Raw genomic sequence first — 19,067 nt, forward strand, 5'->3', positions numbered from 1 at the left:
AGTCTTCAATTCCGAAAGTGTGGCTGGAGGCGGACTTCGGCACGCAGCTTGGACTCCAAATATCGTCACAAATGTTTTATAATGTTCAAGTCAGGAGACTGTGGGGGCCATTCAAGATGTCCTACTTCATCGTCATGTTCTTCGAAACGTGTTTGGACAGACCCAGCAGTGTGGATAGGAGCGTTGTCGTCTTGAAAAAGCGGCCGCTCCCCAGGAAATAAAGTCTGGGCAAAAGGATGGAGATGATTCCCCAGAATGCTCCGATAGTGATTGGTGTTAATCTTTCCATGCAGAAAAACAAGTGGTCCCACACCGTGCCAAGATATCACACCCATATCCATAATGGACCCACCTCCATGCTTCACAGTCGGCAAGAGGCAGTCAGGATGAAATGCATCTCGGGGCATTCTCCACACATAAACGCGCCCGGTGGTCTGAAATAACGTGAATGTTGATTCATCAGACCAGATGACTTGTTGCCACTGCTGTGGGGACCAACTTCTGTGAGCTCTGCACCATTGGCGTCGCTTGACAGCATTACGTGATGTCACCAATGGCTTACGAATTGCCACTCGGCCATGAATGTTTGCAGCATGGAGTTCCCTTTTGACAGTTTTGGTTGAAAGGGGTCCTGGAGATGCCTGTTCATTTCAGATGTTATCTCGGATAACGATTACTTGTGATTTCGGGCCACTATGTGCTTCAACACCCTCCTATCCCAAGCAGCAAGCCTTGTCTTTCGTCCACTGTTGTGCTTTGAAGATGCCATCTTAACTTGTGTTGTGTACGCTGTCATAACGGCTGATACTGTGCTCCTTGCACACCCCACAAGGTTTGCGGTTTCTGTCACCGTGGCTCCAGGTGAACGTGCTCCAACAATCATGCCTCTTTGGAACTCTGTAAGGTCTGACATTGCAGCGTCTCTTGAGAGCGTACGATAGACGAATGCACCACCAATGACTGCTGTTGACAGACTAATGCTTTCCCCTTCACAGCCACTAGGTGGCAGACTTCAGTGCCAGGTGGTGCTGCTGTACTGCCGGTGTGAAATGTGCCATACTTTTTCACAGGTGTTCGTATTATTTTGTCCCCCATCTGTATATACTTACTGTTGTTCGAATTTTTCAAATATGAAGGTCAGTTACTGATTAATAATGTGACGGTCATCCTAGAATGTGTGTTAACTTTCATGTGCATTAAGAACTGTGTTGATCTTAAGTGGACGGAGAGGAAGCAGATTTCTCACACGTGAAAATTCCCAGCACAATTTGGCAACAATTAATGTGCCATTTCTTGAACACTACACATGATGCTTTAGTGCTGTCTTCTTGTTCATTACTACAGGGTGAGGCAAAGGTCTGGCACCACCCTTTTAATTTGAAAAGAAATTGACGGAGGGCGATGAAATTTCGGATATGGGTAATTGGGGTGGGGCAGACCAGATGGGGCTAGTGTGTATGATGGTGGCCATCTTGGAATTCCATCCTGATTTTCAAATGAGAAGGGGGTCATGTAGCATATTGTTTTACATGTGAGTCATTCCATGCCAAATCAACACAGATATGTGCAATTCCCAACCTGACCATTTCCGATTTTTATGAAGTTTGGGGAGATGAAACTATGCATGGAACTTAGTAACAATGAAAATTTTGAGTCTCGTGCGTCTTGTAGTTGTTAAATTATTCAAGGTCAAAGTTGGCATAAATTGCCCATTTTGATCCAGCTTAGCTATACTCCACCCCTATTTTGCCTAGGAAGCTCAAATAAAGCTTATTGTACAGGGAATTGAATAAGCTTTCCAGCGATATACAACAAGCCCACCTTTGGATAAAAATGTAATTTTGTCACATGACCTTCACCTTTGACCTTATATATCTCAAAACGTCATCACCAAAAATCGTGAAAAAAAATATATTTTGTCCCTCATGCCATACTCTGAAACATATAAAAAATCATTCTGGGACTGCAATGGGGTCAGAAGCTACAAAATAATATACGTAACTATGTGACGGATAAAAGCCTCATTATATGAGCTATGACAGTCAAAAGTCCCTTAACACCCCCTACAAAATGTTAAGGAGTTATCCTGGTCATGAAAGAAATAGGTTAGGCACAGGGAGATCCCTAGCTGTGTGTGTCAAGCACAGGTCTGGCATATTGTTGACCGCCATATTGAATTCAATGCAAACATTTCAAAGGAAAGAGGGGTGATTTGATATATCAAAATCAGGCTAGAATTTCACGAGAAATGAAGCTGCGGAAGTTTTTCCAACATATATTTAACCAGCAAAATCTTATTACTGCATGCTTGTAACCATTTTCTCCATTTCGAGGTGTTAAAATCAAAGCATTAGAATGCTTTTAACGTGTTAGGAACTCATCAAGATCACGCTAACATCTCGGTAGAGAAAGAAGTATGCGCACCGTTGTATATGATTTTAATCAGCGACATTCACCAAATAGTTGAATAGTGAAGAATATTGGGAAAAGTATCTCAAACAATTAGGTGGCACTTCCTTTGGAATGAAAAATTCTTCAGTGACGAGGCTAAATTTTATGTTCAAGGCGAAGTTAATAAAAAGAATATGCAATACCTGTGATTTGATAATCTACAGTAGACAGATCCCAGCCGAATGGCTGTTGCTGGTAAGCTAATGATGTGGTATAGTGTATGGAGGACAGGAATGGTTGGTCCATATTCAACATCGGAAACTTAAATGGTGAGGGCTTCTTGGATTTGTTAAGTTAACAGGTTTTTCATCCTTGCTTATGGGAAATGACACTTTTCCAGTGTTTTGAAACAGGACAGAATGTGACCACACTATGTGGACATTGTGGCAATTTCTTCACTGTAAATTTCTAGGTAGATTGATGGGCAGACGGGGATCTATTAAAAGGCCTACACATTCCCCAGACATAACATCATACCTTCAGAAACATTTGAAGAGAATGGTGCATGCACTAATAGTCTGTGATATTGACCATCTGAGAGAAGGCATAGTTGCTGCTTGCGATGATGTTGCACCTGCTACATTACCAAAATGTTCTATGTGAGTGTGAGAGACGTCAAGGAGTGTGCTCACAGGAACATTCACAACATAATAATGTGCATATATCGTAAGTGAAAGATATACGTATAACTTTTTGCTGGTTAACGCCGCTTCATTTCTCGTGAAATTCTAGCCTGATTTGATATATCACATCACCCTTTTCTTTTGAAATGTTTGCATTGAATTCAATATGGCGGTCAACAATATGCCAGACCTGTGCTTGACACACACAGCTAGGGATCTCCCTGTGCCTAACCTATTTCTTTCATGACCAGGATAACTCCTTAACATTTTGTAGGGGGTGTTAAGGGACTTTTGACTGTCATAGCTCATATAATGAGGCTTTTATCAGTCACATAGTTACGCATATTATTTTGTAGCTTCTGATACCATTGCAGTCTCAGAATGATTTTTTTATATGTTTTAGAGTATGGCATGAGGGACAAAATATATTTTTCTCACATGTGGTGATGACATGTTTTGAGATATTTAAGGTCAAAGGTCAAGGTCATGTGACAAAATTATATTTTTATCCAAAGGTAGGCTTGTTATATATCGCTGGAAAGCTTGTTCAATTCCCTGTACATTAAGCTTTATTTGAGCTACCTAGGCGAAATAGGGGCGGAGTTACAGCACATTTAGTATAACTAAGCGGGCTCAAAAAGGGCATTTTCTGCTAACTTTGACCTTGAATAATTTAACAATTACAAGACAAATGAAACTAAAAATTTTCATAGTTACCAAGTTCCATGCATAGTTTCAACTCCCCAAATTTCATGAAAATTGAAGATGGTCAGGTTGTGGGCTGTGTTGATTTCATATGGAATGACTCATGTGCATTTTCTTCGAAATCAGAATATGCAGTAATTTTTCCCCTAACTTTATCTGGTGAGGATATTTTCACAGTTGAAATTCACATTTGGCATCCTACAAGATGTGCTGTATGTGTTTCCCGTTCTTTGCTACACACAAGGGAAGACTTTTCAGCCAGTCCTCATGGACATGCAATAACACTGCAGGGTCGACAGAGTCACATGCTTGTTGGTTCCGGTGCTGGAGATGTCAGAGATCAATGATTTTCTCTTGATAAACTATGGCTTTAAGATGACCCCAAAGGTAAAAGGCAAGGAGGGTAAGGTCCAGAGAAAGGGGTGGCCACCCAGTGGGCCCTCTTCGACCAATCCAGTGACCCAGAAGCTGTTCATCAAACCACTGCCTGACACATAACGTGTGCGTCATGCTGGAAATAGGGTGTTAATTCACCATCTGGGTTCATCAGTGAGGGGAACACATCTTCCTGGAAAATATTCAGATATTTCTCCCCATTCAGGTTGCCGTGATTGAAGACAGGTCCCACAATTCTGGTGTTCCATATCCCACACCATTACCATCCTTACGAGGATCTGTCCACGATGGGTTGGTATCTGACCAATAACGATGATTCTGCTTGTTTACCTCACTGTTCACGGAGAATATGGCCTCATCGCTAAACAGAACACTTTTCACGAAATGGGGATCCTCGCCAAAGCCCAGTCTGCAAACTGGAACTGCCTGTCTGGGTCATCCTCAGTTAAGAACTGCTGCATTTGAATTTTGTAGGGATGCCACTTGTTACTATGCAACACACTGAGTATGGATCTCTGACTGACTCCTGACACTGAAGCAAAACACCAGGTACTGCGTTTCGGGCTCTTGACCAAGGATGCCACGATTGCCGTTGCTGTTTCTTCGTTGGTATCTGTTCTCGGCCGTCCACTACGTTCTCTGTCGCACACGGATCCCGTCTCCTTAAACTTCTGCATTATACCCAACACTGTGGTATGTGAGATTTCGTCTCTCTCTCTGGATGCCGGACATTGAAATCTTCTGCAATGACCCTGGCACTACGCTACCCACTTGTAACAACAATTTCGATCCGTTCTTGGAGGGTTATATCACCTGGAACAAATACCAACCCATTACATTACACCAAAGGTGAACTGCAACTGTGAAAATATCCTCACCAAATAAAGTTAGGGGAAAAATAACTGCATATTCTGATTTCTGTGAAAACGCACATGTAAAATGATATGCTACATGACACCCTTCTCATTTGAAAATCTGGATAGAATTCCAAGATGGCCACCATGATAGACACTAGACCCGTCTGGTGTGCTGCCACCCCAATTACCCATATCTGAAATTTCATCACCCTCCGTCAAGTCGTTTCCAAATTAAAAGGGTGGTGCCAGACCTTTGCCTCACCCTGTATACGAATGAAGGTATGACATACTTGAATTACAATCAATATATCCATTGTTACTATTATTAACAAGCAGATTTTGAAAAAGTCCTTTGTTTGTCTCTGAGTATTATTTATTTATGTATTTACCAGAGAATTCCAAATACAGCTTTGGCCATTTTACGTTGGAATGTAATAACAATGGAAATAACAAAGAATAACAATGGATGTAACAATAAAGAATAATAACATAAACTAAAATACATATATGAGATAAAGTGAATTACATGTTGTTACACAGTAGCTTTTTAAAACTTGCCTGGTTTTCAAAAATGTCAACTCGGTTTGGTAGATTGTTGTATTGGCCGGGTAGTCTGTGGGAGAGAGAACGCTGTATTAGGCTTAATCTTGGTTTCTGATATGTAAAAAACTGAGTGCTCCTTGTGGTGCCGGACGGTACTCGGAAGTGAATTTCTTGAAGAAGACTATCACTTCTTATGTTTGCATTGGTTATTTTATGGAGGAAAATGTGGTTTGCAAGTTTGTGTCTATCGTGAGGGGTATGGATATTTAGCATTTTCAGAAGCATGGACTTATGTAAATGTTTTGTGGATGGAATTCGGTGACGAAGAATGGCCAGGAAGAAATTTAGAACAGAATTTAGTCTATCTAATTTTAGGGGCATGCCATAGAGACCAGATCGGAGAACAGTATTTGAGTTTTGGTGAAATGAAAGTTTTGTAAGAAGTTCCGAGAGCAGACAGATTGTTTATTTCAGTAAAACGATAGAGGAGACCCAGCATACGCATGGAACCGTTAGCGACTTCAGAGATGTGGTCAGAAAAGGAGAGTTTCTCATTAAATATGATGCCTAGGTCCTTCTGTGCGGCAACCCTTTGAACGCTATTATTTTCTATGAAATATTGCATATTAAATATATTTTTCTTTAAGGAGAAATTCATGGTGGTACGTTTCTGAGGATTAATTTTGAGGTTCCATATTTGACACCACTTTATTAGGGAATCTAAGTTCTTTTGCAACAGTGCAATGTCATTTAAATTTGATATTTTGCAATCATCAGCGAACAAAAGAAGGTTTTTACATGAGTCAGAAAGATATTCTGGAAGATCATCAAGGTAGAGAATGAAGAGAAGAGGTCCAAGAACACTGCCTTGGGGTACACCAGAAGATACACCTCGATAAGAAGAAGAGGTTCCAGAGAGTACAACCTCTTCTTGTCTGTCTCGGAGGTAGTGTTTGAGCAGAGAGAAATTGATATAAAATAGGCTGTAACTCATCAACCACCACTTTTTTCCTGATATATTTCACTTTAACATGTAATAATGAGAACAAAAGAACACTAACAATGTTGGACAATTATGGGTTCAGGGCAGAGACCCAATTTTCTAAAATTTCTAATAATTATGACTTTCGAATATATTTCATAATTTCTGTATTTTTTAATTATTTTTTTTACGCATTGGGGAACGAGTATTACATATCCTCAAAGAGTGGTCTTTTACCATGCTTCCCTCCAAATAAGGCCCATTCTCCATCCTTGGGACAAACACTAGATGTAGAATTCTGGGAATTGTTTCCATAAGCTGGCAACACTGCCACTCTTGTCTATTTTCAATGGAACTTTACACACTGCTACATACTGCATTTTGTCATTCACTTTGGTCTATTGTGGTGGCCATAGGGGCATGTCGAATACCAGTTCTTGTTTTTTTTTTAAACGTTTCCATTTTGTTGTTTTTCCTCTTCCTTTAACATTCATTATTGGGGGACACAATGTATCTGCCAAAAGCCCTGTGATTCAGGAAAGAAAAATAAACTTGATTTCAACTCTCTACGACAATTAGTTCTCAATTGTTTTGTCCATCAAATCAAGTTTGAAAATCCAATACTTGAAAGTTTCTATTAGATGATATTCACACATGTGGTGCTCTTTCTGGATTGATTGATTAATTTGGTGCTTTAAGTCCACTTTATGCACAGTAAAGCTAATCGGGACTGGACCTACAGTTTGAAGTGGGATCTGAACCACCGGGTATCGAACCCAGGACCCCTTGATTACAAGGCAATGACGCTATCACTGCACCTTCGGGGAGGCCTGCTCTTTCTTGAAATGGTTAATGAAGTGTGTATCGAACTGTTACACTTTGCTAATGTACTAGTTGTTAACACTGTCAAATCATCGTTGCAAACTGTGAATGGAAATTTTCATGTGCCAAACTATGTTGTGAGAACTCTAGTAAGTGTGTCATTTCTTTCTTTCAGGACAGAGGAATTCTGTCACCTTCCTTCAGTTCCAAAACAGAAATAGGTTACATACTCAGCTTAGGAGTGTGCAAGCAATATCGTCGTAATGGAATAGCCTCATTACTGCTCGATAACTTGATTTCACACCTAACTACTGTCGAACATGCCACTTGCAAGGCCATATATCTTCATGTTCTCACTACAAATTCTGCAGCAATACGTTTTTATGAGCATCGCAATTTTAGGTAAGGATTAAAATTAATGTAGTATGTAAAATGAAATCTCAAAGTTTGAAATTGATGTATTCCCAGAATACATTTTGTGCAGTGAGTTATGCCACTGAAAATGCATAATCTAGGTTCCCCTATTGTATAACTAGGATGAACAGAATTAAATCGGTCATAATACTGTGTTTTCTTGTTTTTTCAGGCACATAACACTTGTTTCTACCAGGGTGGATAATAATCATGATTTTATGATGTGAAATGTTTGATCAGTATGATAGTTTGCAAAATACCAGCTGCCATGTTTATTTACATTAATGATAATGACACTATTTTTTTGGTTCAACATGATTAGTATTTTGTATAATATTATTTACAAAAAAATGCTTTTTTTTGCCTATAAAAGTTATTGGATTTTAAATCAAGAAAAAATTAAGTGTTTACAGTTTAGATAATATAAGCTTATCCCCATAAGTATCTATATTTTCCTCTTGCTTTGCCTATCGTAGAGTCTAATACACATCATTGAATGATTACGAGATAAATGCACTTTCACAGTGATTCTGAAATATACAAATTATTCTATAAATTAGTTCTTTAAAGTGATTTTTTAAAAAATCGCCTGATTTAAATCAATCCATCTTGATTTCTACGCAATATTTCAAATGTTTCGAATAGTTTCCTGCAGGTGAACAAAAACAAGGGTGCTAAGTCAGGTGATGAGCTGGTCAAAGGTGTACTTCTTTGTAGCTGATCAGTGGTGATACATTCATGTTGAATTGTTGGACTTTTAATCACTGTTTTTACTGTCTATTTGTACCTATGTTTCAGAGACTGGTTCTGTCTCAGTCTTCAGGATTGCGTATTTGTGTCTCTCTATTCATCCATCCTGTTGCCCCCCGTGGTGGAGTGGTTGGCACATCGCACTACAACACCAAGGGTCCCGGGTTTGAATCCCGGCCTGGGCATGCATGTTTGCGAGTGTCCACCCCAGCTTCTCAAATTAGCCAAAAGTGGCTAATCAAACAATGAATCACTATTCATCCAAAACACCAAAACAGGTCTTATCCAGACCACTAGACGAGGTGGAGTTTTGGCCACCAATACATAATTTTGTGATCAGGTACTATGGATAGATGAGTAGTTATTACCCATCCGGTCAAAGAACCTACTTGAAATTCTATTTTTATGTTTTTCGTCCGATATCAGGGAGAGTCACGTGAACCCTTGAACCATTCGGCTTGGTCTAGACCCCATGGAGGAAATTCTTGAGGTATTCTGCTTGCCAAATTTATGCACGGCAGCAAAATAGGTGGCAAAGGCGTCCCCACCAAGACCAAGGTGTGACTAAGCCTAACTGTTGCAGCCGGGTAGCAAACAAATGGTCTCCAATTCTCCTTCTCTCCCCCTCAACTGTGAGTGTAGGGTACATATTGCCAGCAGAAAGGTCAATTACGACTGAGAAAAAATCAGGCATTTGGCAACACTGTTATTTACAGTTCCAACCTTCGCCATTTGGAGATTAAAAGTCTGAGTTTGTACAAGTTGGATCTTTGACTGGACAGCTTTTAGACACAAATACACATCCCTGAGGATAGAGGCAACCAGTCTCTGAAACGTACGTGCAAATAGAAAGTAAAAACGGTGGTGAAAAGTCCAACAATGCAACATGGGCACAGGTAGTTTTGATATTTCTTCTTCTTCTTTTTTTTTTTTACATTTTCCTTCAAATATAAAAAAAAATTGCCTTCTGACAAACTCAGCACATGACCTTGCGTTTACTTACCTGAAATAGACTGTGAAAACCGTTGAAACATTGCATAAAACTGTTAGGAGTATCTACATAATGCGGTAAGTGTTAAAACTGAGGATGGGACAGAATAATTGGTACTGTCGGTATCGGCTGATATAGGCATATCGGTAAAATTGCCAATTATTATTATTGTATTATTGTTATTTCACCAATCCATTATATCTATAAATATCTTATAATTTAGTGCAAAATTCTACTATTTTGTTATGATTTTTATGGATAATCTCCATGCTTTACTTTTTAAAGAAGTAAATGTCTAATTATGCAACTAATTTTGCAATGCAATCACTTGGAAACAAACATTTATTAAAGAGGTGAATGAACTATTCAGGTTCTAAAATTACCATTTGGAATTTTATACTGGATCGGTAGAATATCGATATCAGCCAAAATTTCATATTGGATCATCCCTAGTTAAAATGTACTAAAAATTCTAGTTGGCTCATGCTTTCACAAAAATTTTGCAGGCATTCATATGCATAGTACAGTGAAAGTATTGTGGTATGAATTTCTGAACTTTCAGCTGCTTTCAGACTGATGCAACAAGTGACATGGGCATCCCTCTCTCTGTGGAAAAAAGAACAAAGTATTTGCTGCACATGTGGGACAGACCATGAGACCAAGGCGACAGTGCACACTGTTGAGAAAATGCAGCTTCTTGTGATACGAAAGCTTGCATTCATTTCTGAAGGTTCATTTCCAAGTGGCACATGTCACTTTGGGCTAAAGTTGCCCTAATCAATCGGTACGACTCTTGAAGCATCAGCATATTATATAGGGTGATTTGGAACAATGGGGACAAACTTCAGTAAGTGATTCCTGACAGGACAAGGAACAAAAAAAGTCCACATGACACATGGAAATGCAAGTGTTCCAAGATAGATGGCACCACATGTCATCATGCTTTCATCTTCCTTTCCTTTTCTACAAAATTTCTCAAAACTTCAAATATCAGCATTTTGCTCAGTTTTCGAAAATAGTCCATTGTATGTATTTCTTTCCACATGTTAGGTAAGTACCGCTTTTACGATTAACTCCTTTAATGACAACAGATGGTGCCATATATCTTGGAATACATGCGTTTCCATACATTTGTTCATATGGAGTTTTTTTTTTGTTCCTTGTCTTGTCAAGTATCACGTTCTGAAGTTTGTCTCCATTGTTCCCCCTCCACCCAAGTGTAAAAAATTAGCAATCAGTGGAGGATAATTCCCGTGTCACACTCTTATACAGGGTGCTTGGAAATTCCCCTTACAAACTCCTAGGGCTAGTAGAGGGGACTGAGTTGACAATATTTGGAATAGGATCCCATGTCCGGAAATGTTCCGTTTCCGTTCTACAACCATGACAATGTGTTGGATGTGCCTGTGTTGCTATGCAACCGGGTAGGCAGTACATGACGTCAGAAGATCACCTGATGACCTAAAGTGTAATCATTTATTACAACCATATCAAATGAGGTGTTACGTAAGGTACAGAATTGAATGATGTGTGACAGTACATAATACAAAGAAATTTATTTGGTAACAATGCCAAGGGAACAACAAATAAACGTACTATTCATTGACCACAATAACACTTGTGTCGACAGTGGAACGCAACAATTTGTTTCTGTCTTATGCACTGGATGTGTCGCATACGGCACTGTTCAACTACAACAGTGGCTCGATATGACGACCATCAACGTCGTTGCACACATTATACCGACGAATCATTTTCCGGTACACTCGCTCCATCACACCGATGTCCCGTTAGTTTCTTGTGCAGCGACCAGAATTCTTGCCAGCAGTTCTTCCTCTGACTCTACATGAGTCTCGTACACCATACTCTTCATACGACCCCACAAGAAATATTCCAATGGCGTTTAATCCGGCAATCGTGGGGGCCACGCGGGGGCCACATCCAACACATTGTCATGGTTGTAGCACGGAAACGGAACGTTTCCGGACATGGGATCCTATTCCAAATATTGTCAACTCAGTCCCCTCTACTAGCCCTAGGAGTTTGTAAGGGGAACTTCCGAGCACCCTGTATATTTCATTATACAAAAAACAAATAGTGTATGTCTGCTGTATTTGTATCATATACTGTATGCTTTTCTTTGGTCAACTTTATGCTCATATGGACTAATCAGGACTGAAAGTCAAGTTTAAAGTTGAGTTCAGGTCAGTGTGAAATGTGCCTCCAGTGGGGATGGAACCCACGATTCCTTAGTTATGGGTTCTTTCAGTTCTTGTTTAAAATCCACTTTGTGCACCCATAGGCTAATTGAGACTGGTTTAAAGTGGGATCTGAACCAGCATGTGCCTCCACCACCTCAGTATTGAGGCAATAATATTAGCCACTACACTATCAGGGATGATGTCTTAGTTTGCATTATTATTATTATTATTTGATTGAATGTGTTGTGTTTATATTATTTTTAAATACTGTATCATCAATATAGGTTACATATATATCTAAATGTCTTTGTATGCATTGTATAGTTGTGATAGGGACTTGTATTTTCAGGTTACATTCCTTTCTGCCATATTACTATTCAATAAAAGGAAAGTGCAAGGATGGATTTACATATGTTCTGTACATCAATGGCGGACATCCACCATGGGGACTATAATATCCTTTTTTGTGCTGAATGTACAATTCTTCATTACTTTTGCTATGTATTTCTATTGCAGGTTGACTTATTCCTCACTTTCTTTTTCATTTGTCTGTACCCTTGTCTATTTTTTTTACATTGCAGAGATTGCAACTATGAGTCTTTTATCTGTTGTTGCCATAGCTCCAGCTTCAACTGTGGTGTGTTACAGTATCTCTACAGAAAGTTCTGAGTTTGAGTCCCTGCCTTTGGCATAGGCTCTTTGTTGTGATTGTCACATCATCACTTTCATAGGATTATTATTTATCCTCATGCATGTGCTGGACATTCGTGTGCGAAGGTGTGTGCCTGCCAGTCACATTGTCACAGTAATAGCTGGACTTCACGTCAAATATTAGGTTTCACGCAGTAGAATGTGACACATATATGAGTTTCAAATCCAGCCCCCGTGGTGGAGTGGTTAGCACATCGTGCTACGATGCTAGGGGTCCCGGGTTCGAATCACGGCCTGGGCATGTATGTTTGTGAGTGTGATCAGTTCATCAATTTCATCATGCCATCACTCATCCCCATCTTCGCAAATTAGTCAAAAGTGGCAGAAAAAGCAAAGTAAAATAAAGTAAATTAATCAGTCAATCAAAGTCAATGAATCAAACAGTTTCAAAGTGAGCAAATTGTCAGTGCATCAGTAACGGAGACTGTGAATATTTGTAGGGTATCAAGGGCCACAGTATCAAAGGTCATGCCAGTATGACAGAATGAAGGACGAACCACAGCCAGGAGAAGTAACTATCGAGGGAAGTGGAAGTTGTCTGACAGGGACGTCAGAGTATTGGAAATGATTGTGTCCAAAAAGCGTAAAACCACCGACGCAAAAGTCACAGCAGAATTGAATACACACTTGACTGAACCTGTTTCTACCAAAACCATCCATCGAGAACTTCATATGACAGGGTTGCTACACCGAAACCCTTGGGCACTAGCACCAGTGTCAAAATGTGGGTTGACTGGTGACAGCAGTGCAAATCGTGGATGTTAGATGACTCGAAACATGTCATGTTCTCGGATGAGTCCACCTTCACTGTTTTTCCGACATCTGGAAGAGTTTATGTGTGGAGAAGTCCATCAGAAGCATACAAACCAGACTGCTTAGTGCCCAGAGTGAAACATGGGGGTGGATCTGTGATGGTGTGGGGTGCAATATCATGGCAGTCTTTCGACCTGCCCCCACTCATCATTAAGGGGGGCAAGATAGTCTTTCTCCCCCAGTCCTGTGCTAAAAATGAGACTATATTTGGCCGCGGTGGCTCAGTCGGTAACGCGTCTGACTACCATGCTCAAGGTCCCGGGTTCGATCCCCGGCCGGTTCAAATCCGGGAACTTTTCTAACGGTGGAAGCGGCCCCGGCGCCTACCCAGCGTCGAATAACATGGGTACCTGGGGGAAACCCTGGGGGGGTAAAGGCGGTCAGGGGCATGATGCTGATCACATCACCCCCACTCACGACCGGATCAAGAAAGTGTGGGGCGTTACCCCACACCCCCTATACGCCTTCATGGTGCTATGCACAGGGGAACACTTTACTTTACTTTTATATTTTCTCCAACTTATGTTTCGTTTTTAAAAAAATTGGAAAAATATTTTGCACTATCTAAATGAAACTAGACTCAAGTTTTCAGTACCAGCGAGAAGTACGTGGTACCACCGTCAAATTACATACAATTTGTCTGTGGTGGTACAAAGATTCACGTGCAGATTAGAATCGCAGCCACGTTTCCGCAAATCAAGTGCAACGTGGAATAATCCCCCTAGAAATTTGCCGCTTCAGTTTCCAGTTTTCCTTTGTATCTACCAGGTGCTGTACGTACAGGTGTGGTCAGTGTGAAACAATAAACCAAACAAACCCTCATGGGAAGGGAGGAGGGGGAAGAGAACAGTTGTATTTTAAATCTCTTTCTTTCTGTCTACAACTACATTGCACGGATGCAAGGATTCCGAACCAGGGGGCAGATGGAGATTGAGCCTTCTAGGTTGGTGGTGGAAAAATTCAAGACGAATGCAAGACTACACGGTGGTCTAATCGGTAGGGCCTCTCAATGCCACGTGGAGACAAGGTTCGACTCCTGGGGTGAGTGATCTAAGGGCCGAATTTTTCCGGCCTTGACCCCGTATAAAACGGCTCCGAGGCTCACAGAGCCTCAAATTAATTGGTACCTGGGGGCCACCTTGGGGAAGGGTGGGGGATGCGGCCGAAGCGATATGCTGATCAATCACCTCCAAAATGGCTGAGATCGAGAAAGTGTGGAGCCCTACCCCACACATCCCCTAAATGTGCCTTCATGGCATGATGCTATATGCACAGGTAAAGAAACTTTAAAAAATATAAATCACACATGAACATTAGAAAAGCCGCGGTAGCTCAGTCGTTATTGCATCTAACTACCATGCGAGAGACCTGAATTTGATCCCGGTGGGAAAGAACTGGGATTTTTTCCACCTGTTCAAGTGGATCTGGAACCCACCCAGTATCGTACAAAGTGGGTACCTGGAAGATACTCCGGGGGTTGAAGACAGCCAGGGGCATAGTGCTGATCACATCACTCCCACCATCGGCCATGATCAAGAAGGTGTGGGGCCTTAACTTCACACCCCCTGTATGCCTTCATGGCATGGTGCAAAGCACAGGATAAAACTTTACTTGTTTACTTTACGTGAACATAAGAATAAATGGTGTTACCTCTCCCTGAGGTCTAAAACTGAGCCATCGGCCCTGAACATGACGTTTAAAAGCAAAAAAATAAGCTTTTAATAAATCTAAATGACCAAGAAACGAAAGTTCCTTCCTTAGCTGTTCTGCCTCTACCCACAACACAAGTGCTTTTAGTCTTGCTTGATGTGAAGAAACCACAGAGGAGGGGCAAGATTGTATTTATGATTCTCCTTCCTCCCCCCTCCATCTGTCACACCCTAAAAATGAGACTGTTTCAACTTATCTTGGTTTTGAGGAATATTTGGAAAAAGTTTTGCACTAGATATGTGAACGTGCATTTCCGTTAACAGTAAGAAGTACGTGACATAAAAATCCTAAAAACAGATAAGAATCGCAGTCAGGCCTGCAAATCAAGTATCTCAGTAGGAAATTGCTGCTTCTGTTTCCAATTTTTCTTTAAAGTCTGACAGGTTTTGTAACTGCAAGTGCGCTCGAATATAACAATACACTGGGGGAGGAGGACAGAGGACAGCTTAACTTTAAATCTTTCGGTTCACTTTCAGTGCATGAGCCCCTTGCTGTTAAAAGGTCATCGGCCATGAAAAAAGGTACGGTGCACATTTGAAATTCAAGTCTAGGCTAATCTCCCCTTCACGTTCCAAATTTAGACTTGGTCCAAAGAGACAGTAATTTTTCAGAGTATAATAACTGCAGAAGGTGTGTTTTAGTGCAGTGATGAGTTTGGACTTCCTTCCGCACCAAGCGATATTACTGTGCATGTGTACGTGTAAATCATTTGCAGAAAGTACACCGACAATGATATCATTTTCCACCATAGTCCCCCTGCACTTCAATACACTTGGTCCAACGTTCTGCAAGCTTTCCGATACCCTGAGAAAAAAAGGTTTTCGGTTGAGCAGCAAGCCACGTATGCACCGCTTCCTTCACCTGTTGATCTGTGTCGAATCGACCGCCTCTTAAAGCATCTTTAAGTGGACCGAACAGATGGTAATCCAACGGGGCAAGATCGGGACTGTATGCAGGATGCTCTAACACCTCAAAACCCAGATTCTGAAGAGTTTGAGTTGTGTTGGCAGCGGTATGTGGGCGTGCGTTGTCATGCAACAAAAGAATACCTTCCGACAATCGACCTCGTCGTTTGCTTCGAATTGCAGGCTTTAACTTGTTCGAAAGGATATCACTGTATCGTTCACCGTTTATTGTTGTCCCCTTTTCTACATAATGTTCCATAATTACCACTTCTGAGTCCCAAAAAAGTGTGAGCATCACTTTTCCTGCAGAGTGTTGACGCTTGACTTTTTTTTCACTGGAGATTCAACATGTTTCCATTCCATGCTCTGGCGCATTTGCTCTCAAGTTCAAAGTGATGGATCCATATTTCATCTCCAGTGATGATTCGTTTCAAAAAGGCTTCACCTTCGTTAGCATGTTTGTCCAATAATTGCTCACAGATTCTCACACGATTTGGCTTGTTCTCGTCAGTGAGTTCTTTAGGGACCCATCACGCACAGACTTTATGAAAGTTGAGCCTGTTATGGATAATTTCAGGTGCAGAACCATGACTAACGTGCATATAGTTTGCCACTTCATCAACAGTCACTCGTCGGTTATTCTGAACCACATCAAACCTACCAACCATATGCAATACCTACACTTCTCCAGCTCCCATCCGTTCCACACCAAAAAAGCCATCCCATTCTCCCTGGCCCTCAGAGGTCAACACCTCACCCACCTCCCGACAGAACTATAACCTCCGCTTACACCAAGCCTTGACCAACCGTGGATATCCTTCCACCCTGGTTACTAAACAAATATCCCGAGCTGCTTCATACACTTTCACCAATAAACCTGCCACCAATCCCCCTGCACTTGTCACCCAATATCACCCCCACCTCAACAAAATCAGACACACCCTACGTTCCCTCCTTCCCATCCTGCACAGTGATCCTGACACCAGAAATATCTTCCCCGACAAGCCCAGAGTTGTTTTCAAACGCCCTCCCAATCTCCAAAACATCCTGGTCCACCACAACCCACCTACTCACAATCAACTCGCACCTGCCCACAAATGCAACCGCCCGAGGTGCAAAACCTGCCCCATATTTGTCACTTCCCGCACCCTCCAGATCCACACTGCCACCGGCAAATTCAACCTTTATATCCTCATGTGCAAAATCAGTGGGAGCTTCTACATGGGGGAAACGTCCACAGCCCTGAACCTCCGCATCAATAACCACCGCTCCTTTACCTAAAACATGGACTTTGCTGTTGCCATTCGCACCAATCACTACAATATTCCTTTTAATGACTGCTTCCAGGTAGCGATCGTGCACTCCTTGCCCCAATCCACCAACACCTCAATACGTAGAAGATGGGAGAGGGCCTACATATCGACCATGAATGCAACCACACCCCCAGGCCTGAACAAGGCCACCCAGTAATGCCCCTCATCCCCTATCCTCACCCTCACCACCACCTTCCCCCCCACCACTGACAGTTTTCGACAAGCCTGGCGAAAGAACCATCTTTACATTTTTTTGTGGCACTGTCAACACCTTTTTTTTTGGGACCTGGCAACACTGCAGGTCATGCTTACTCTTCCTTCTTGTCACCAAGTTCTACAACTTCTCTCTACTCCTGAAGATGTGACATACCATCACGAAAATTTGAATTTTTTCTGTGTCCGGTGAGTGTTTCCTCTCTCCTCTTTCACTTTTTATTTAGCCCTTGTGGCCCTCCTTCCTTTTATCATATATATATATATATATATATCAAAAGAAATTCGACATCCCTGCCCAACACCATACTAGTAAAGACTAGTGTCTGCGTTCCAGGTGTTGCAGTTTCAATGTCCACCACCTGTAGCCATGATTAGCCAAAAGTGGCAGAAAACTTATGCTAAATAACAACGTAATTTGAAGAGGTTTTCTCAGGATATCAGCTAGTTGATTTCCAGATATGCTTGACTTGACTCAAATCCGAAAGGTGAGTGTGTCACAGATGCCTATCCTGGAGGGATGTGCCGAAGCCGATTATAGGTGTATGAATATCAGCAGAAATTGACACATCGGTATCGACATCGGCAAAAATCCGATATTTAAACCGGTACAGATTATACTAGAGTTTTTAGCTTCTAATAAGTTTTATATTCTAGTTTTGTAAGATTTATTGAAAATTTGGTTATGATTCATCATTATTGTAGAGTTTTTGTAATAAAATTATTGCAAACTCTCATTCAGAGGATCAACCTAACTATAAATAAAAAAAAAATAAAAAAAAAAAAAAAAACAAAAAAACAGTACATTTCTGAACCAGGATCTGCTGTTGTATTGGAAATTCAAATCTGAAGCAAGTGCTGAGAAAATACTTGGGCATACCTGCTGCATCAGTATTCAGTGTTGTTGAACAGATTTGCGATAAGAGAAGAAGTAGCTTACTTCCTGAAGTGCTTTCAAATCTCGTGTTTCTGAAGTTGAATCTGGCAGAACAGGAATTCATTTTGCATTTCAAAGAACTGCTTGTGTACTAATGTTTAATAATCTCTTGAGAATCCAGGTTCACATAACATTTTGTAGATGCAAATGTACATTCGCATCTCTTGAGAATATATATGTATATACATATGATATGCAATAGAAATGTACATAGCAAATTTATTTTTGTCATGCGGAAAGTAACATCCCATTTCTGTTTAATAATCTTATGTATCGGAATCGGTTAAATATCTGCATCGGTATCGGTTCAAAAAATTATCGGTGAGTACTTCGGCATCGGTAAATTTTCAACTTCGTCACATCCCTACTATCCGGAAATGACCTCTGAGGGCCAGTGCATATAAAGCAGTTTTAGGTGATGTGTGCTCAGCGCATCATGTCATATTGCTAGGGACGTGAAATTTTCGTTTTATTTTTTCACTAAATTTCTGTGTTATTTCTCACTATAATTAAGTGTTATTTTTCGCGGTTTATGGCAAAATTGGGTGTTATTCATTCAAAATTGATTTTATCTTTACGTGCTTTTTTACTGTTTTTTTCTATTCATAAGATTTCACATTGCTTTAGTTCTGGAAAATTTAGGCAAATTATAGTTTTTAGTGAAAAATAGATAAATGTAAGGCTTACCTTTGTGAGAATTGACCAGATATCTTGCATTTGGAAAACTATA

The 19,067-nt window shown here is 40.8% G+C and overlaps 1 protein-coding gene across 2 annotated transcripts in view; it reads left to right on the plus strand.

Annotated features, from left to right (window-relative positions):
* Naa60 (N-alpha-acetyltransferase 60) overlaps window positions 1–19,067 on the plus strand; it is a 32,323-nt gene that overhangs the window by 8,973 nt on the left and 4,283 nt on the right. For both annotated transcript variants that reach the window (XR_014443419.1, XM_083136640.1), the window contains exons 4-5: window positions 7,555–7,781; window positions 12,085–12,189. Coding sequence is in view for 1 of the 2 variants with exons in the window: in XM_083136640.1 (XP_082992766.1) it covers window positions 7,555–7,781; window positions 12,085–12,189 (332 nt within the window). In the remaining variant the exon portion in view is untranslated. The remainder of the gene's footprint in view (window positions 1–7,554; window positions 7,782–12,084; window positions 12,190–19,067) is intronic.

Source organism: Lepisma saccharinum, chromosome 15, assembly GCF_977018435.1.
Source record: "Lepisma saccharinum chromosome 15, izLepSacc3.1, whole genome shotgun sequence".
NCBI lineage: Eukaryota > Metazoa > Arthropoda > Insecta > Zygentoma > Lepismatidae > Lepisma > Lepisma saccharinum.